This window comes from Camellia sinensis, chromosome 12 (genome assembly GCF_055761805.1).
Source record: "Camellia sinensis isolate YWXY chromosome 12, ASM5576180v1, whole genome shotgun sequence".
Lineage (NCBI taxonomy): Eukaryota > Viridiplantae > Streptophyta > Magnoliopsida > Ericales > Theaceae > Camellia > Camellia sinensis.
The window spans coordinates 27681556-27703472 of record NC_138972.1 but is presented as its reverse complement, the minus strand read 5'-3'; the positions used below and the strand labels follow the sequence as shown (position 1 = coordinate 27703472).

The window sequence follows — 21917 nt, the reverse complement described above, 5'->3', positions numbered from 1 at the left end:
CACAATTCAAATAAACACACATCCTCTCAATACACACACGTTGCAAGCAATGCCTCTGCTTCCTCATTTTGCTAAATAATCCACACACACAGACTCCATACCAGAGCTCCATACCAGAGCTCCTTGCACAAGCTCCACACTCCTTCCACAAGCTGTCTTCCTCATTCTTCCTTCCTCATTCTTCATTACTTATTTGTGATGGAGGATTTGTCTTCTGAAAATCAGCAAATAAGTATTCATGTGAAGCAGAGCGAAGGAAATGTGAGTTTAATTTTTTTTTTTTTTTCGCAGCGTCGTTCGGATAACCAGTGCCGAATTTTGTTATTTTGTTCGGAAATGTACTACCGAAATAATTATGTATTTTCGGAAGTTGATGTCCGAATAAGTTGATAAATTTCGGAAGTTGTTGTCCGAAAAATATATATAAATTCGGAAGTTGTTGTCCGAAAAATGTTAACTTATACAACATTCTACTTCCGAAATTTGGAAAAACATTCGGACAACTACTTCCGAATGAAGTAAATTTTTTTTTTTTCCATTTTATATTCCAAATTTGCAAACTGCATACCAAATTTACAGTTTCAAATTGCAAATTAATCTTTATAATGCCATTAAAAATTTGTAATGTTATACAAAACATGCAGGAATATGTGTCAACTCAAGGGAGTCAGGTTTGCGCGAATTTTGTGTTAGATTACACCACTCATTTCACAACTGAACAGGTTCAGTCTACGAAATTATAACGATTATGTTTTGAATTGCTCACCAAATGTAAATGTTTGATAATATTTATTTAACTTTGTAGGTATTCAAAAGTAAGGATGAATTGCTCAACTGGGTACGTGAAGTTGGAAAGAGAAATGGTTTGGTCATTGTAATCAAAACATCAGACTATGGTGGAGGGAAAAAAAGACCCAGGATGTATCTTACTTGTGAGAGGAGTGGCCAATATAGAGCAACAAAGAAGTTAAAACATGATGGCAACAATACATCAAGAATAACCGGTACGAAGAAGTGTGGTTGTCCTTTTGATATGAGGGCTCACAGGTTTACCACATATGATGAATGGACATTGACTGTAGTATGCGGATTGCATAATCATCCACCTGCGGAGCACCTCGAGGGACATTCATATGCGGGGAGGCTATCCAAGGATGAGAAAGCATTGTTAATGGATATGTCAACGAGCATGGTTCGGCCAAAAGAAATCCTAGTAACCTTGAAACAGCGAGATGCCCTCAATGTAAGCACACTTAAAACCATTTACAATGTACGCCATCGAAACAGGGTGGTACAGAGAGCTGGAAGATCACAGATGCAACACTTATTGGGTGAATTGGCCAAGTATAATTACATTGAGCGCCATCGGTCTGAAGAGTCCACGATGACTGTGATTGACTTGTTTTGGGCACATCCTACCAGTTTGGACTTATTTCGGTCTTTCCCACGTATATTAATTATGGATTGCACATATAAAACCAACAGATATCGGCTTCCTCTTCTTGAAATTGTGGGAGTGACATCAACTGAAATGACATTCTCTGTAGCTTTTGCATACTTACAGTATGAGAGGGTCGATAACTATGCGTGGGTGTTAGCCACATTACGTGATGTCATGGATGGGTTTGTTGTGCCAACAGTTATTGTTACTGACAGAGAGCTAGCCTTGATGAATGCCATACAGAAGATATTCCCGAGTGCCAGACATTTATTATGTCGTTGGCATATCAGTAAGAATGTGTTGACGAAATGCAAGAAAATGTTTGAGACACAGCAAAAATGGGAGAAGTTCAACCATGAGTGGAACTCTGTAGTGTATTCATCTTCTGAAATTCAATACGAGGAGCGTCTTAAATCATTACTTAAGGAATTCAGTAGTTATCCTGATGCAGTCAAATATGTCATGGATACTTGGTTGGTTCCTTACAAGGACAAATTTGTGGCGGCATGGACAGACACGTGTATGCATTGTGGCAATGTTACAACGAACCGGTAACATTACTTTTGTTGAATATGTTATTAATAACTGCCATGTACTTGATTTTAACTTGACTTACATTTAATTGAACAGGGCTGAGAGTGCACATGCAAAACTTAAAAGACAATTGGGTTCATGTCAAGTCTCATTTCAGGCATCATTTGAGAAAATACACAGTCTGCTTGAGTTGCAACACACTGATATCAAGGCTTCATTTGAGAAAAGTCTAACTGTTGTGCAACATCAATTTAAACCTTCTCAATTCAGGGAGCTACGGGGGAATGTGTCTATCTCTGCATTGGAGTATTTGCTTGTCGAGAGTAAGAGAGCCAATTCCATTGGTATTGATGTTGAAGCTTGTGGATGCGTCCTTCGCCACACTCATGGTTTACCTTGCGCCCATGAGATTGCTGACTACATCAGACAAGATCGTCCTATACCACTTGCTACCATACACTCACAGTGGAGGCAACTTCATATCTCTATATGCAAGAAAGAAGAGGAAACAGAGGTGACTTGTCATGCAGAAGTAGAGTTGTTTGTCAACAAGTTTAATGAAAGTGATAGAACCATGCGATTGGAGCTTTTGAAGAAGTTGAAAGAGATTGTATATCCGGAAAGCACTTTTCTTGTTGAGCCGGAGGTGAAGCCCAAAACACGTCCTCGGGATCATAAGAAGATCAATGTTTCTACCCGTCGTGACCCGTGTGCATTTGAGTTAGTGCAATCTGGACATGATTCCTTCTCACCTAGGGACACTCAAATCACTACATTAGCTTCTACTCTGCAAACCAAGAAGAAGCGACCTGTTAAGGGAAAGGAGAAGGTGAACCCGAAAGGGAAGGCATACATTACTAGAACAGTGAAACCTGGTGCATATGTTGATGCTTTCCCTACTGGGTTAAAACCATATATTAAGTTTGTCAAGGATATAGCTGCAGATGGGAATTGTGGTTTCAGGGCTATAGCTGCTTCAATTGGTCATACAGAAGATGATTGGGCTCAGGTTAGGCGTGACCTATTGGGTGAGCTACACACACACAAAGAGGAATACATTACACTTTATGGGTCCTATGAAAGGTTTGAAGAATTGACAAGCATATTGTCATACTTTGAAGACAGTCCTGGATACTCACATTGGATGACTATGCCAGACATGGGCCATCTTGTTACATCGTGCTACAATCTTGTGTTATACCACTTGTCTTTATAGCAATGTCTCACCTTTTTACCTCTTAGAACCGTGCCAGTACCTCAACTTGATAGACGTGAGATTGCCATTGGGTTTGTCAACGGAAATCATTTCGTGCAGGTATAACAGAAACTTATCAATTTCGTTTATGCATGTAGAAGAAGTTATGAGGTATGACCACTAAGTCAATTGATATTTGGTGCAGGTTTTGTTGCAGCCAGGCCATCCAGTTCCTCCTATTGCCACTAATTGGAGAAAATACCGTCACCCTTGCGCTGTGGACTGGGATGATGCATATGTGCGTCGCATTCAACATTTCAAGGACATTATTCATGATAATGTAGCTACTCGAGAGACTTTTGATGTTGTTGATGTCGCATGACACATGTATGCATTTGACAATGTTACAATTATGGAAGAAATTAATGAATGTGTTTTTTATGTTGATGTGTTAAATTTTGCAATGTGGATTGAATGTTATCGACCATGGTTACCATTCCATTGTAATAAGAAAATATCATTTACAAAATCAACGACCATTGTTACCATTTCATTCTAATAATAAAAGGTCATTACAATACCATTGTTGTCATTCCATTCTAATAATAAAAGGTCATTAAAATATTAACCACTGTTACCATTACAACAATGTCATCTTACAAAAAACACCAAACAATATTCATCAACTAACAAAATAACATGTAACAACATAACATGTCACGAATCAGCTGTATGCCTACGCCGAGGCCTACGACTGTATGTCAACGTCGAAGATGGAAAGCGACCTGCAGCAGAACTAGGTCCAGCAGAACTAGGTCCAGCTTCGTCAATGTGCTGACCTTCAAGAACATGTGTCATACTCTCGATAGCCTGGTAAAGTCGATAAGGATGGCGAATCCCCTCCTCATAACCAGCGTCAATAATAGGATGTGAAATCTGCAGTGCATGTGCAATACGCTGCATTTGAAAAGAATATCACATTTTAGGGAACATATCAAAAAAAAAAAAAGTAAGTTACATATGCATCAGAGAGGATAATAGATTACATCCGCATGTTCGCTGAAATCCTGATGGTCATGGACATGCGGTTCATCAGTGTGCTCGACATATAGGTGCGTGATATTCTTATACCAATCCATGTAACCCGGTACACATTGCCAAGGCTGACGAACTGGTGTGCTTCACCGTTGCGCAGACAACACATGGTTATCCCAAGCCTCCCACATCCTATCCAAGTATCTGTACATGACGGTATATCGTGCAGATATGTTGCCTCGTGCACCACGACTAGGAGCTAGCGGTGCATCTGGGATGGTTTGAACCCTGCCAAACTGCCTCAAAACTCTATCTGGATGATACGGTTCGACAACGTCTAAGCACTTTAAGCATCCATGGTAGAACGTAACCGGGTTACATGGATGCCGGTCTCTGCAGCTGTGGTATGGATCCCAAATAACCTGTAAACGTAAAAGTGTTATTGCATTAAAGTACATAAAGGGTAAGGTAAATGGAAGTCTTAAAATTATCGCAGGATGAGTAAACTTACATCAGTAGCTACTAAACTGTCAAGCTCGGCTCGAAAAGATTTCAAATGGTCAATGGAGGAACCCGCCTCTCTCCTAGATGCCCAATGGTACACATGTGGCATGTCTTCAGTGTAGCCCATGTTCTGATGAGGTCGGAATGCTCGGAAGTGCTCATAAATCCACGCCTCCAAAAGAGTCATATAACCACCCATCTGCTTAACCCCAGACCGGCTAGCAAACCCCAACTGTCGATATAAAAATGCTAATGCAGCAGCACCCCAGGCATAAGTATGTATGGATCCCAAATCCATCAACAAGCCGAGGTAAACAACGGGAACCCTGCCGCCACTCTTGTCACTGAAGAGTGTACATCCCAACAGAAACAATAAATAAGCTCTTGCAGCGCACTGTATAGCCTCCTCGGGGTCTGAATCTGTGACACCAGCAAACTGACTTCGCAACCATTCAAGCCTGACTGAATTGCCACCAGCAGAAGAAACCTCTTCATATGCTGCACGTTCAGTAATCCCCAAGCCATAAACGAGTAATGTAACTCCATGATGATCTGTCACATCTGGTATGCTGACTGATTTGCCTACAATGGGAAGGCCAAGAATAGTGCCAACATCATCCAGGGTCAAGGTCATCTCACCAACTGTCATGTGAAATGTGTTCGTCTCAGGTTGCCATCTCTCAACAAAACATGAGACTAGAAGCTTGTTGACGAACCGATAAGTGCAACGAGCTAACTGTGACAGTCCAGACTGCTCAATAATGGCTTTGAATCTGGTGTTGTTCTCTACTAACCACCATGGCCATGCAAGGATCTTGGAAGAGTGATTATGACACTTTAGGGGCCCTCGTTCCTACAACACAAATGATATCTCATTACAAACTACCATACAACACACAAAAAAAAAAAAAAACAACTCATATACAAATGAATTTCAATTTTACTGAGGAATGTTTACCTCCCCGTGCCAAATAGCTGCAGCCACATGACTATTGAAACTCCGCAGTATTGACGGATCATTCGGTCCACCTAGAAAAGCATGAGTAAGGTACTCTTCCTGGACAGGAGGAGAATCAGGTAAAGAGGTATCCTCCACACCAATGTCAGGCATATCATAACCTTCAACTCGTCTTTGGCTTCGGCCCCCACTTTGGCTGGCACTGGGAATATCATATTCTACCGAAACTGGATCACGACCTCGACCACGACCTTGACCTCGTCCTCTCCCACGCCCTCGTCCCCGTTGATGGTCTACATCTAATTCACGACGTCGTCTATTTGAAGCAGTAGGTGGGACACGTTGTTGATATTCAGAATCCATATTATCTGCAAAAAATACTAAGTATGTGTGTGTAAATAATAACGGTCTGTGTGTGTAAAATTAATGAGAGTGTTTTAAAATATAAGTGTGTGTAATGAGTGTGTGTGCAAAATTAATGAGAGTGTGTGCAAAATTAATGAGAGTGTGTGTGTAAATAATAAGTGTTTTAAATTATAATGAGAGTGTGTGTAAAATTAATGAGAGTGTGTGTAGTGAGTGTTATAATTAAGCGTTTTAATTAAGTGTTAGAAGGAAAAAAAAAAAAAAAAAAAAAAAAAAAAAAAAAAAATTATTTTCTGTTCGAAAGTTGTTGTCCGAAAACACCTATTCTGTTCAGAAGTTGTTGTCCGAAAACACCTGTTCTGTTCGGAACTTGTTGTCCGAAATTATAGCTCATATTCGGAAGTTGAAAACCGAAAAAAAAATTTATTTTCGGCACTTGAAAGCCGAACCAAATCAATATTTTCGGAACTATAGTGCCGAATGGAAGCATAAATTTCGGAACTCTACTGCCGAACAAAAACAAAAATTTCGAAAAACCAGTGCCGAATGAAACACGGCAATAACAGTGGACTGAAAATTTCGAAAATGGCAAAAATTAACCCTACATTACAAATAAAATAGGAATGAGAAGATTATAATCTGTGTAAACTAACCTAAAATGTGAAAATTTCAATGTTCTTCAATGCCCTTCAATGCCCTTCAATGGCAAAACTTCAATGATGCCAAAACTTCAATGAAACAAATGGATGGATGAAGCTTTTGGAGAGGAACGGTGGAGAGTGTGAGAGATGGGTGTGTGTGTGAGAGGGGTTCTCAGATGGGTGTGTGTGAAAGGGGTCTCACGGGTGTGTGTGTGTGAGAGGGGGTGTGTGTGTATGATTTACATTTGAGGGTATATGTGGAATAATAGGTGTGTGTAGTGAGTCAAAAATATTAGGATTTATTTTTTTAGTGTGTGTATTAAGAAAGATTTGTATAGAGAGGAAAGGGTGTGTGTATATAGAATGTCCCCTCCTTTAGTCCCTACATTTTTATGAAAAAAGCTTCATACCCCCACTGGGGGTCGACCCCAGTGAGGTGTCGGCCCCGAATTGGTCCCAAAAAAAAAATTTGTTTTTTTTTTTTTTGTTTTTTTAAGTTTTCAGCCAGTGGGGGCGCGCCACGTCACTGGGGCGCGACCCCCACTGGATGTATGGATCACGGCTTACTATTTGAACGTCACCTCAAATCTTAAACGTAAGGGTGGTTCCGCATTAGCTAATATAGTTAATTTTTTTAATTTGAGAATTTTTTAGTTTGATTTTTTTAGTTTTTTTTAATTTTTATTTTAGAATTTTTTTAATTTTTATGAGAGAAAAGATATAATAATTATAAATAAAAATTAATATTTTATTTTATTAACTTATATAATTTATTTTGTGTTTTTATATTTTTTTTAGTCTCAAAGTATTAGCCAAACAAACACTAAGGCAAAACTCCTGTATTTTTTTTATTCAAAGGCAAAACTCCTTTATTGAACCTTTTGTTTGGTGAAAAGTCCCGTTTAATTTATTTTATTTCATAAATTTATTAAGAATGAAGTGTATAATTGAGAAATGACAAATTAAAATTTTTTTTTCTTGAATAATATTACCCATGTATATATATATTTCAAAGAGTTCTTTTGACAATGAACACTCTTATTTTATTTTATATAAGTTTAAAAACATTGTGCATGTGTATTTTTTATTGGTTCATCTAGTATATACTTTACTTTTTGAAATAGTAAAATATTACTGTAAATCAGAATACCATGTTACTATAAATTAGAATAATATGTTAATATCAAACAAAGTAACATATTACTATTTACCTCAATTTCGACGGTATTTTTTTTTTATTTTTTAAGAATTTCATAGTTGATATGGATTTTGTTTGATAGATCTTGATAAAAAATTTCTAAAAATACTAATTTTATTAAAAATCGACATCTAAATCGAAAGTTATATTATTTTAAAGTTTAAAATATTAAATTTCTCACTAAGTATGTTTTGGTAATAGTAGTATATGTTAGATTTTTCAAGAAAATTTTTTTATATTTGTCTTTAATGCATTAAAGATTTATTATGAGTAGGCTTTGACCAAATCTCCCAATTTTAAAAATATTTTAGTTTAATGTATGAACCATAAACTTTTAATTTTTTAATTTAAATTCCCTCCATTTCATTAAAAAAATCAATGTTACCATTTGTTATTGGATGTAGAAAACACTATTATGTTAGATCATGTATTTCCTAATTGACTCGATTTTAGGTTTAAAGTGAAAATATACTAATCTACTACTATTTTAAAAGACTGAAAAAATTTAAGGTGACGTTTGGTAACATTTACGTTTTCAGTTTTCTTTTTATATTTATAAAAATTTTAAAAATTCAAATAAAAACTTATTTGGTAAATTTTTGATTTATAAATCAGTGGTCTCAGTTTATAAATTTGGCCAAAACATGTAAACTCAAAAAATGTGTTTCCGTTTTGAGTTTTGAGTTTTTTTTTTTTTTATACCACCCAACACTAGTCACCAGCCGCCACCATTTTCCACCACCGTCTTCCGCCACCACCATCCACCCCACCACCACCTGCCACTACCACTCACTACCCACCTGCCACCACCACTCACCACCCGCCACTACCACCCACCTGCCACCTACTAGCCACCACCCATTCGCCACCACTACCCACTCCTCGCCGCCGCCGCCACCACCACCCACTTGCCATCCACCCGCCACCACCCACCACCCGCCACTACCATCCACCGCCCGCCACCACCACTCACCACCATCCACCACCAGCCACCCACCATCACCAGCCACCAGCCACTTGCCACCCACCCGCCACCACCACCACCACCCACCACCCACCCGTCACCCACCTGTCACCACCCACCACTACCACCACCACCATCACTGCCACCCACCTGCCACCACCCACTCGCTACCACCCGCCACCGTCACCCACCCACCCACCCGCCACCACCACCCGCCACTACCCACCACCATCCATCTTCCATCACCACCCACCACTCACCACCGTCACCTACCCACCCACCATCACCAGCCGCCACCTACCTGCCACCACCACCACCATCCACTCGCTACCACCTACCACCGGCCACCATCACCCACTCACCCGCCACCACCACCACCACCACCACCACCACTCACTCGCTACCACCTACCACCCGCCACCGTCACCCACCCACCCACCCACCCACCACCACCACTACCCGCCACCAACCGCCACCCACTTGCCACCACCACCCACCACCCGCCACCATCACCTACCCACCCACCACCACCACCCGCTACCTACCACCCACCGTCACCACTTTCCACCACCGTCTTCCGTCGCCACTTGTCACCACTTGTCATTTCTCACTCTTTTTTATATTTTTAATATTTTTTAAACATTTTGTCAATTACCAAACGCGTTTGTAGTTTATGTTTTTTTAAAAATAAACAAAAATCAATTTATTAATTTTTTGTAAATATAAACTGAAAACGTAAACGTTAGTAGTTTTTGCTTTTCATGTATCTTGAAAATACTCTCTCTGAAAGTTTTCGATTTAAATCCAATCATTGCATCATGTACAAAAGTCCTTTTGCTTTTCTTAACACTAACATTAACATTTGTTTATTTATTTAACACTAAAAAAGGAACAATTTCCTATTCCTCTCTTCCAAAAGTCCTATAACAAATTTGTCTCCCTATTTTTGAATTGATGATTGAATTATAAATTTTTTCTTATTCCCTCTATCTACTTCCATACTATTGTACATATTATTTACAATTGTCTATAATAGATTAGACCGCTATGAATATTGTGTGAATATGTTGAATTGAATCTTAGAGTTGTATTCATTTTTTCGAATCTACACAAAAATACTGTGGATATTTTGGGTTAAATCGTAGAGTTGTATACAGCTATTTGAATCTACATAGAGGGAGACGCATCCGGTTTCATACTACATTTCAGGAATTCGCAGGCTATTTTTATACACTTTCTTTTTGTTTAAATTTTATATTTTACATGGTATTTTAATAATCAGCAATACTACAGACCCCCAAAAAACACAATCCTATAAGCCCCGCTCACATGTGGTTGGTCCAGGAAGGAAAGAAAAAAAAAAACAAACAAACAAACAAAAACACATATTGGCCCACATCACTTTAAGGTTCATGGGAGTCCCCAATTTTGAGAGTGCCAAGCATTTTTGTTTAATAATCTACGTATGCTGTCAAAATTCTTAATAATAACAACTTTCTTTGGTTTAATTTTTGAAAATTATTTTTTAATATTGGGTTTTCATATTTTTAATTGATTTTCATTTCATATTTTTTCATATTGATTAGTGATAGTGAAATTTCTTTATATTATATATATATATAGATAATACTTTTTAGATGTATATCCAATATAAATATAATTAAAAAGTAAAATGTTTGTGAAAAAATTACTAAATACAAATAAATATGAACATGTACTAATTTTTTGTATTTTATTCATATTTTCTTGTATTTAAAATATAATAATATTTAACATTAAAAAATTTAAAAAAATTACACAAATAAATTAGTTTCTAAATGTATTTAGATTAAAAACTATATTATATTGCTAACAATAGCAATGAGAAATAATGGAGTCCTAACGGAGCCATTAAATGACAAGATTTGACGGTATCTAAAAGTTATTCCTTGTAAACTTTTTCTTACTGATATAAATCAATAAGATACCCATAATTATGTTTAGAATTTTACATAAAATGTGTAGTTCATTCTACATGTGTAGTTTAAATTCATTCTACATGTGGATCTACCTTATACCAATTGAACCTCAACCACACTTCTTCATCCATGACAATTTTATTGCTTTTGATTCATTCTACATGTATATCTCATAATACGGAACATTCCTTCTTGATTCATGGCAATTTTTTTGACAAATTTTTATAGTAACTAGATTTTTCCATATGTAGAATTAGAACAAATATAAATCACACATTGACGTTTATAAATAAAAATTGGTGCGTTTTTTAACTTCTCTTAAACCTTTCAATTTCAATTTATGAGGACTCGATCTATTTGAATTGTGTTTCACTTTGATTTTATCTATTCATTATCACGTTATAGATATTGAAGTTGCGCTAAACCATGAAATTGTTCATTTGAAACTTTGACGGAAATATATTTTTTGATTTTATTTTGTGTTGAAGGTAGTTATAGTTGGATTTTTTTTTTTTTTTTTTTTGGGATTAAGATTATTATAATTTTAAAAAAAATAAATCAAATTTCCTGAAATTTCTTATTAAGTTAAAACTCTAACTTAAAGTTTTTATTCAAAAATAAATAAATTTTGTTCAACAAACGGTATACATTATTTTGTTCATGATTCAAAAGCCTTGTGGATTTGTTTTAGGAAGTGTTTTCAATTTCTTTCTATTTTATAACAATAAGTCAAGTGATTCTATTTGGACTCAAATAATAACTCAGTACGCCCAATTAAAATTTAAAATTTTAATTCCTATTATACCTTACTATAAATTTATAATAAGGGCAATACATATTAAATCCTAAAATAAAATATTTTTTTTTTTATGATACCTCAAAACCACTTATACGTATTCTTCATATTCAACTCTCTTCATTTTCTTCTCTAATAAGTTTCAATTATTTTCTCGTCTTCTTCCTCACTCCAAACAACAAGCACAGAAAGAAGCTTTAGGCCGGCCGTGGAATAGAAGAATGAGAGAACAAGTAGAGAGCAACAAATCCCAAATGAATAATTGTAATGAGAAATCTATTTAAAGGTTTTTGAAAGGATTTTTCAAAGTGGTATAATTTGGGATTTGGATGTACATTGAAGGATAATTTGGGGAAAAAGCATAGGGTGTATTGGCAGTAAATTATAATTATAAATAACTAGCATATCACCCGTGCTATGCACGGATTGTGTTTATAATTATCTATAGATGTGAATTGTAATTTTTAAATGTTTTTTTTAAATGTCTTCTTTTTTTTCTTTTTTATATTATATTAAAGTTTAATACTTTGATAATAATCATATGTGTTGGACTTTTCAAGGAATTAAATGTCTTTTTTTTATTATATTGTATTAAAGTTTAATATTTTGATAATAATCATATGTGTTGGATTTTTCAAGGATTTTTTTTTATGCTTGTTCTTAGGAAAAATTAGTCTAGGGTCCCTCTCTTACTTTTCGTAATGGAAGAAATCTACAAAATTATTTTTTGATGTCTAAGGTCCCTCAACTTCCACACCCATATATCACAAAGAAATTTGTTTGAAATCAAACATCAGCTTCCCACTTTTCTCTCTCTCTCTAGAATACATACACAAATATATATCTATAGCTTCAATGGCGGTGAGTTTTGAACCGGACTGGCCACGCTCAGTTCCGCCGCGAATCGCCTTGTGCTCCGTCGTCTTCCTCCTCGTCTCTTCACAATCAGACTCCGACGCCAGCCACTGCCTTGCTACAGCTACAGGTATACCACATGCACATATATATATACTCCCACACTCCATTCCTTTTTGCTGTGTTTTGAATCACAAATTTTGGACAGATTTTAAATATGAAAACAAACATTTTTCTCATATTTTCTTTTCTCTTTTTAAATCTTTATACAAATCCATAATCCAAACACAATTTATAATCGAGTCAGAAACAAGTTTCTCTAGCAAATTATATACTGTTTTTGGCAATTTTTTTTACTTGTCATTCATATATATTCCACTTTCTTAGTCATGAGATTATCGGATTCAAATTTCATATCTATCCTAACTGTAGTATTAATTGATGAATTGCAGGTTCACCCAATTCGAAGAACTCGGTTACAAATTTTGCAAGTTCATCATCATTGGTCTTGTCTCAAAGCATCACGTCCATGCCCATGGCAGCTTTATCCATTATTTTTCTTTCTTATTTTTTTGGAGGAGTATGTGATAATTACTGAAATTAACAATGTTTTTGGAAAGGGTTGTCTGGGAATTTCTCTGGGTTGTGGAGTCTAGAGAAATTCTTTAGGTTGAGAGAATTTCTTTGGAAAATATTTGTCTGGGAATCTTCTCTGGATTGTGGAGTCCAGAGAAATTCTCTAGGTGAGAGAATAATTGGAAATGTTTTGTTTGAGAATTTTTCTGGGTTTGGGGAGTCCAGAGAAATTTGAATGTTTAAAGTCTTAAACTCAGAGATGTTCATGAACTTTGAAATGGCTCTAATATTTCTTGGTTTCTACAGCAAACCAGAACCTAAATCAAGAAGCTTGCTTTGCTGGAAGGCATCTAAAGTGACTCGTATATCACATGCATCACACACTGATATAGACACCTAGCAGCACACTCGGATGAGGGAGAGGAAGTGGATACACGTTACACACCACAAAACACACAACACACACACGGCTATCACAGATCCATCACACACATGCACAAAACACAAAATTCAAAATTTCTCTGGAGATAAATTCAGAATTTCTCTGGAGATAAATTCCAAAGTCAGAGAAATTCAGTTACAACACATTATGAAAACACATTTGATAAATTCCGAAGTCAGAGAAATTTGGTTAAAACACGTTCCGAAGTCAGAGAAATTCCAAAGTCAGAGAAATTCAAAATTTGTCTGGACTAATTTTCTCTGGACCAATTTTCTCTGGATAAACTTGAGGGACCTTAGACATTATGAAAATATTAGATGTCCTTTATGCTATAAAATCTTAATACGAGGGACCTTAAAAAAAAACCCTTGTTCTTAATGCATTAAAGTGTTATTATGAGGGATAATAATTATATGTGTTTAGACTTTTCAAGGAATTCATATGTGTTGGATTTCAAAGAATTTTTTTTTTATACTTGTTCTTAATGCATTAAAGTGTTATTATGAGGGCAAGACTTGGGAGTTGGAAGAAATTAATAAATGCTAAGATTTTTTTTTTAATCAAAAAATCAAGAAATTTAGATTGGGAGATTGAAACTCCCACAAGGCTTGGGGTTAAAAACCCCCTTTTGCTTAATATATAGTAAGTATAGATAGATTGCGATTTTTAATTTTTTTTTTAATGTCTTCTTTTTTTCCTTTTTTATATTATATTAAAGTTTAATATTTTGATAATAATCATATGTATTGGACTTTTCAAGGAATTAAATGTCTTTTTTTTTTATTTTATTATATTAAAATTTAATATTTTGATAATAATCATATGTGTTGGACTATTCAAGAAATTTTTTTTATATTTGTTCTTAATGCATTAAAGTGTTGTTATGAGGGACAATAATCATATGTGTTGGGACTTTTCAAGAAATTCATATGTGTTGGATTTAATTTTTTTTTTATACTTGTTCTTAATGCATTAAAGTGTTATTATGAGGGTAAGACTTGAAGGTTGGGAGAAGTTAACAAATGCTAAGTTTTTTTTTTTTTAAATCAAAAAATCAAAAAATTTAGATTAGGAGATTAGAGCTCCCACAAGGCTTGGGGTTAAATGCCCTTTTTTACTTAATATCTAACTGACATATCACCCATGCTATGCACGGATTGTGTTTACAATTATTTATATATGTGAATTGTGATTTTTAATTTTTTTTTTTTTTAAAAATGTCTTCTTTTTTTTTTCTTTTTTATATTATATTAAAGTTTAATATTTTGATAATAATCATATGTGTTGGACTTTTCAAGGAATTAAATGTCTTTTTTTTTATTATATTATATTAAAGTTTAATATTTTGATAATAATCATATGTGTTGGATTTTTTAAGAAATTTTTTTTATGCTTGATTTTAATACATTAAAGTGTTATTATGAAGGATAATAATCATATGTGTTGGGACTTTTCGAGAAATTCATATATGTTGAATTTCAAATAATTTGTTTTATGCCTGTTCTTAATGCATTAAAGTGTTATTATGAGGGTAAGACTTGGAAGTTGAGATAAGTTAATAAATGTTAAGATTTTTTTTTTTAAATAAAAAAATCAGAAAATTTAGATTGGGAGATTAGAGCTCCCACAAGGCTTGGGGTTAAAAACCCCCTTTTGCTTAATATATAGTATAGATATAGATTTAATGGAAGTGTACTGAAAAATTGGGTGTACTTAATAATTTTTTTGGTACAAATAGAAGTATCCTAACAAGTCTAAATGCACAAAGTAAAATACTGAATGAGATAAAAATATCTTACAAGGAGTGGGACCTACATAATGTGGAACTTTATATATAAAAAATACAACTCGGTCTAATGTGAACTTTGTCACATTTTTTTTTAAATTCCTAAATTTTTATTGTGTAACGACTTTAAATTTTAATAACTCCTTCAATTTTCTTTTTTCTACATATATATATATATATATATATATTTATCAAGTAGTAAAAAAAAAAAAATCTCCATTTATATTTGATTGGTTGATTTAATGGCTATAGCATACAACCTTATATTATGTTTAAACATACATTTTTAGATATTTATGTCCAAATTCCATGCAGTTTATGCCTATATTTTGATTATGCAATGTAGACAACTGCACATAAGTTAATTCACACCTTAATTTATATATTTTTTTTTACTTCTCCTAACTTTAATTTCATTTTCAAATGATGTACATGTATAGTACCTCGCACAAGTTGATCTCAATTTTTTTCAAAATTTTGCTTAAATTCATGAACACTACATTGGTAAAAAAATGTGTTAGACCAAAATAGACCAAAATAGTCACATGCCTTGCACGTATGCTTTAACTAGTAAATAAGAAAAAATATATAAAGAAACAAAATCACATACAATTTAAGGGGAAATTTCGCTTTCCATCATTTTTTTCTTCACATTTAAATTATAACGAATTATACTAACAGTTCATATAGTTTGTATCATTTTGGTTCTTAACATTTCAATTGTGATATATTTGATTTTGAATTTTAAATTTCGTTTCAAATAAAAATAATTGAAAATATCATTGCTTCATTTCAAGAGTAAAGTCGTTAATTTGATAAAATATAAACTAGTTTGATAAAAATAAATGTCAAAAAATTATTTTTGAATTTTTAAAAATTATTTCTATTTTCTACCCACCAAAGATAAGATTGTATAAAAATAAAAATCTTTTACATTTTATTTTTTTAATTTTTTTACCAAATTAATTTTTAGTATGTATTTGGATGATGATCTTGTAATGGGTGATTGTTTTTTGTTGATGTTTTTGAATAGTTCTCGTGTAATAGTTGATTATATTTGTTGTTAACAAATATTTTTGAATGGTTATCATGTAATGGGTGATTTTTAAGTTTTTAATGTGTAATTGATATGTTTAAAATATGAAATGTTTTTAGTTTTAAATTTTTTGATTTAATAGGTTAGTTTAACAATGACATCAAAGTTGATATGTTTGACTTTTACAAAAATAAAAACTAATTTGACGAAAATAAATACAAAAAAAAATGATTTTAGAAAATTATTTCTACCCTCCTAAAAGATAAAATTATATAAAAATTATGTGTTTTTAAAAAAATTTCACCAATTTAATTTTTAGTTTCTTAGAAACTTTTAAAAAAAAAAAAAAAAGATTCTGAAAACAAAACAAAACCAAACCAAACCAAACAGAACTTTATAACCAATAAAATTTCAGTATTATTCATTAACAAAAAATCATTACATTTTAAACAATATTGTGTTAGTTAACACAAAATAAGTTATATAACGATTTTACCATTGAAATTGACTGATTTTTTATTGTCTTTATCTGAAACAAAATTTAAAATTAAATGTATCATAATTAAAAAGTTAGATACCAAAGTGACAGAAGTCCCAAATTATAGGAACTGTTAGTGTAATTCCCTTTTTAAACTATTATTCGATTAGTTTTAAATCTTAAAATTAGACAGATTAAGAAGTACCGTATAATTAGTTTGAGACATTTATTAGGAAATCTCATTTGAACAACTATTTTCACTTTTATTAGTAGATTATTTCTTAAGTCAACGTAGGGTACTTTTATTATTAGAGACATTTGGGACTTCTTAAGTACTTCTTAAGTACTTTTGTCATTTGAGACATTATTTTTACCCTATAATTAAGTCAATGAAGGGTACTTTTATTATTAGAAATGTTTAAATAAAAACATTAAAAATTCAACTGTTACATTAAACCTAGAGAAAGTTAGAAAGCTTACGTAGAATAATTAAAAGGGTCCGGACAATCTCCAGTCCAGATCTGAGATAGTTCGGTCCAGCTTGACTCATTGGGCTTATTTTTGGGTCCCTTTTCGATAATCAAAACCTTTCACATTTTAGGTTTTGTTGAATACATTATTCCTATAAAAATCACGTTGATCAGATAACGGATATTATGTATTCGGATCACTTTTTTTGAAGAAAAAAGAAATGAACGGTAAAAAAATTAACGTTTTATAAAAAAGTGATCCGAATATATGTTATCTATTATCCAATTGACGTGATGTTTTACAAGGAAATATACTCAACAAATCTTAAAATGTGAACAGTTTAGATTATTGAAAAAAAATTCAAAAGTGAGCCCAATGGGCCAGACTAGACCCTCCAGTCCAGATGGTGGACTAGAGGCAAGCCCAGCCTACTTAAAAATTGAAGGGTTACATTGAAAATTAAAATAAAGTTGGAGAGACTAGTTAGCAATTTATCTTTTTTTTCTTTTTTAACACCCTCCATCTTGCTTTTTCCATTTCACAAAATTTTATTTTTTAAAATATGTTTGGTGTATTCACCCAGTTATGTCAAGTTTTACTTGAAAATATGTATAATTTACATTGACCTCCTTAATATTTGTGTTTAACACAAATACCCTTCACATAATTAAACTAACCTTTATTGTTAGTTTGTCTCTTAAGATCACCCTAAACTATATTGCCAACTTGAACATACAGAACCCCCCAAAAAAAAAAAAAAAGAAACAAAAAAAAAGATTTTGTGCCCTCACAATCTAGAGTTAAATTACCATATGATTTTATCTCTATACCATAGTTCACCACCATTTCTCCCTCTCCTCTCTCTTCTTGCTTGTCTTTTTTTCTCTCATTGGAGATCAACTTATGTTTGCGACCGCTATTAGCTCATTACCAACAACCATTACTAAACCAAATCAACCAAATCACTGATTAATCATCGAATCTCCTCCAAACCACTATCACCATCCTCAATCGTTGAACATCTCATCATTGACTACTATTATCATAAATCAAACACAAACCACCACAGTCGACTACTATAATTTTCTCACACTTTTCCTTACCTTTTCTTTTTGTGTAGTGTGGGTTTGATTATTGTAAGTGATTTGATTTGTATGAATTTGTGTGGATTGTGTATTTTTTTTTTTTGTGGTTATAATGATGGTTTTGTATATAGGTAAAGGTGGTTACGTGGACTCGAGGTATTGGTTGGTTAGGCGGAAGGACAGACTACGTGATGATGGTCCAGAATAGAGTTTTGTAATAGTATATGGAATAATTTATTTTAATTAAGTACTTCAATTTTTATCAAATAAATTTTTAATTTAAAAAATTCAACATTCAATACATAATTTTCAATTTCTAATTTTATCAAGCATCATTAGTTAGGGTGTGTTTGGTAACGTTTACGTTTTCAGTTTATATTTACAAAAATTTTATAAACTGGTTTTTGTTTATTTTTTGGTTATTTTTAAAAAAACATAAACTACAAATGTGTTTGGTAATTGACAAAATGTTTAAAAAAATTTAAAAATATAAAAAAGAGTGAGAAATGGCAAGTGGCGGTGGAAGACGGTGGTGGAAAGTGGTGACGGTGAGTGGTGGTAGCTAGTGGTGGGTGGGTGGGTGACGGTGGCGGGTGGTGGGTGGTAGTGAGTGGGAGGTGGTGGTGGCGGGTGGTGGGTGGTGGTGGCAGGTGGATGGCAGATGGCCTGTGGTGGTGGGTGACGGGTAGGTGGTGGGTGGGTGGGTGACGGTGGCGGGTGGTGGGTGGTAGCGAGTGGATGGTGGTGTTGGTGGTGGTGGTGGTGGTGGAGGTGGCGGCGGCGGGTGGCGGGTGGTAGTGGATGGGTGGTGATGGTGGGTGGGTGGGTAGGTGGGTGATGGTGGCGGGTGTTGGGTGGTAGCGAGTGGGTGGTAGTAGTGGCGACGGGTGGTGGGTGGCGGTAGCAAGTATGTGGCGGATGGCAGGTGGTGGCAGGTGGTGGTGGTGGGTGGGTGGGTGACGGTGGCGGGTGGTAGGTGGTAACGAGTGGGTGGTGGTGGCAGGTGGGTGGCGGGTGGTGGTGGTAGTGGGTGGGTGACGGTGGCGGGTGGGTGACGGTGGCGGGTGGTAAGTGGTAGTGAGTAGATGGTGGTGGTGGTGGTGGGTGGTGGGTGGTGGTGGCAGGTAAGTGGCAGATGGGTGGTGGTGGTAGTGGTGGTGGTAGGTGGTGGTGGAGGGGTGGCTGGTAGGTGGCTGGTGGTGGTGGGTGGCTGGTGGTGGCAGGTGGTGAATGGTGGTGGCAGGTGGGTGGTGAGTGGTGGTGGCAAGTAAGTGGCGGGTGGGTGGTGGCGGCGGACGGTGAATGGTAGTGACAGGTGGTGGGTGGTGGCGGGTGGATAACAGTGGGTGGTGGTGGTGGTGGTGGCGGCGGCGAAGGGTGGGTGGTGGTGACGAGTGGGTGGCTGGTGGGTGGTGGTGGCGGGTGGTGGCTGGTACTAGCAGATGGGTGGTGAGTGGTAGTGGTAGGTAGTGGTGGTGGAGGGTGGTGGTGGGCGGTGGCGGCGAAAGACGGTGGTGGAAAATGATGGCGGGTGGTGGCTAATGTTGGGTGATGAAAAAAAAAAAACTGAAAACTCAAAATGGAAACACATTTTTTGTGTTTTCATTTTTTGACCAAATTTATAAACTGAGACCACTGATTTATAAATCAAAAATTTTACCAAACAAGTTTTTATTTGAGTTTTTAAAATTTTTGTAAATATAAACAAAAAATTGAAAACGTAAGTATTACCAAACGGCACCTTAGCTTACACTTTTGTTGCTAGCACTGACACTACACATTACAAGACCGTTAGTGTGGCTAAGCATCACCCTAAACTATATTGCCAACTTAAAAATATGTCTTTTGATAACAATTTTTGTTAGGAAGATTTGAGCCACATTTTCAATAATGCATTTAGACAAATTGCGTTGTTTCGAAAGCATAGTGAAAAATATACATGTGGTTACTCTTGCTACCTCTATATAAAGTTAGTGTGAGCAGCTTTTGGCCCCAACACAAGGATAGTGTTTCAATTTTAACTTGAATTTGTACTTCGTACATCAAAATCTTAGGTCAAGTTTGGCTATTCTAAATAAGTACACATTTTTTATCTTTTTATCTTTCTTTCATCACATCATCTCTCTACTTTTCTGCATATCTTTTCGTAAAAAGACAAAAAATATACTTATTTAAGTCATTCTAAACAACCCCTTAATTTTGCTGAAGACTTCTATATCTGTTCATACTTGAATTTTTTTCCCCCCCAAATATTTGAGCAAATATATGTTCCGATTTGAGCTGCAGTTGTTTGAAAATGGTCATGTGCCATACCATGCCGATGGATTGAGTCAACAATCAAGTCGAAACACACGTGGTGTCACCTTTCAGTATTGAGTGACTCATATCATTAAAAATATTAGCTCATATTATTAAAACACCATTATTATAATGCACACACATCACTAGACCGTTTATAAATCGTTTTCCTTTGAGAAAGGATTATACTTTGAACAATGAAGAATTGAGCTGACAATCAATCATGCCATCTTTTTAACTAAGATCTATTTTGATAACTATGAAAAAAAAGTTGACTTATTAACTTATTTGGAATGCATTATCTTTTTACTTTTTTATATATTTTGTCAAAAACGTTAAAAAAAAAAAAGAAAAAAAAAATCACTTTCCCAAATAAGTTTAAGTTATATCATCTCATAATTAAGCTAAATACATTTTTTTTTCTTTCTAAAATTCATATATTTTAATAATTAATCATTTTCTCAAAGTTAACGAATCAAATACACACTTGGCATCAACATTCCGACTTTAAGGGTCTCATATTATCAAAGCACAATTACTATAGTGTAAATATATCACTGACCTATAAAATGGATTTAACTTTTCGATTTACACATTATTTTCCTTCAAGAAAGGGTGATGCTTTACACGACGAAGAATTGAGCCGACAACCAAGTCAAAATATACGTGGGCTAAGGTTTTAAAAAGCCATTGCAAAACCGTTCCGTAACGTCGTTACGTAACGATTGTGGTAGTTACCGTCACCTATTACGGTTGTTATACCAGTATGACAGAAATTCACATGTGTAACTGTCGTTTCGGTATTACATAACGGCCGTAGCGATGTCATAACGGTCCATTACACACTTTTATAATATTCTAAATAGCTTCCTTTCCAAAAAAAAAAAAAAAAAACACTCAAGTAATCCAAGACTAAAGAAAAAATCCTAAATTGATTTTTTTTCTTTATAATTTATTTTTAAATTTTTATTTCATTACATTAGTTTGTAAAATAAAAAATATACAAGTAGTGGTTGTATTTATTTTTATAATCATTTTATTTAATATTTAATTATAAAGATTTTTTATTTTGTTAATGTAATATGTTGTCTAAAAAATGTCCTTAAAAAAATAAATAAAATCAATAGTTCAAAAATAATTTATGTTTATGGCACTATTTTTATTTTTACAATCATTTAATTTAATACTTAATTGTAAGTAATTTTATTTAGTTAGTTGTAAAGTGTTAACAATTTCGCCGGTCCGAAGCCCGAGTAAAGGAAAAGGGTTGTATGTTAGGTAACCGACAGCCAATACGTAA

General features: G+C 34.5%; 2 protein-coding genes across 2 annotated transcripts; both read left to right on the top strand.

Moving 5' to 3' along the window:
• The first annotated feature begins 404 nt into the window (after positions 1 to 404).
• Positions 405 to 2533, top strand: LOC145803460 (PKS-NRPS hybrid synthetase cheA-like). The gene is made up of 3 exons (XM_082896733.1): positions 405 to 1992; positions 2072 to 2466; positions 2529 to 2533. The coding sequence occupies exons 1-3, from the start codon at positions 920 to 922 to the stop codon at positions 2531 to 2533; spliced, it is 1473 nt and encodes a 490-aa protein (XP_082752859.1). The 5' UTR covers positions 405 to 919.
• On the top strand, positions 2480 to 3615 carry LOC114286522 (uncharacterized). Its single transcript, XM_082898247.1, has 2 exons — positions 2480 to 3290; positions 3376 to 3615. The coding sequence occupies exon 1, from the start codon at positions 2550 to 2552 to the stop codon at positions 3189 to 3191; it is 642 nt and encodes a 213-aa protein (XP_082754373.1). The 5' UTR covers positions 2480 to 2549; the 3' UTR covers positions 3192 to 3290; positions 3376 to 3615.
• Positions 3616 to 21917: the final 18302 nt, after the last annotated feature.

Coding starts and splice junctions, on each gene's coding strand:
- LOC145803460 (XM_082896733.1), top strand. CDS start 920: ATGTATCTTACTTGTGAGAGGAGTGGCCAATATAGAGCAACAAAGAAG. Junction 1,993..2,071: donor GGCAATGTTACAACGAACCG/GTAACATTACTT, acceptor TTAATTGAACAG/GGCTGAGAGTGCACATGCAA.
- LOC114286522 (XM_082898247.1), top strand. CDS start 2,550: ATGCGATTGGAGCTTTTGAAGAAGTTGAAAGAGATTGTATATCCGGAA.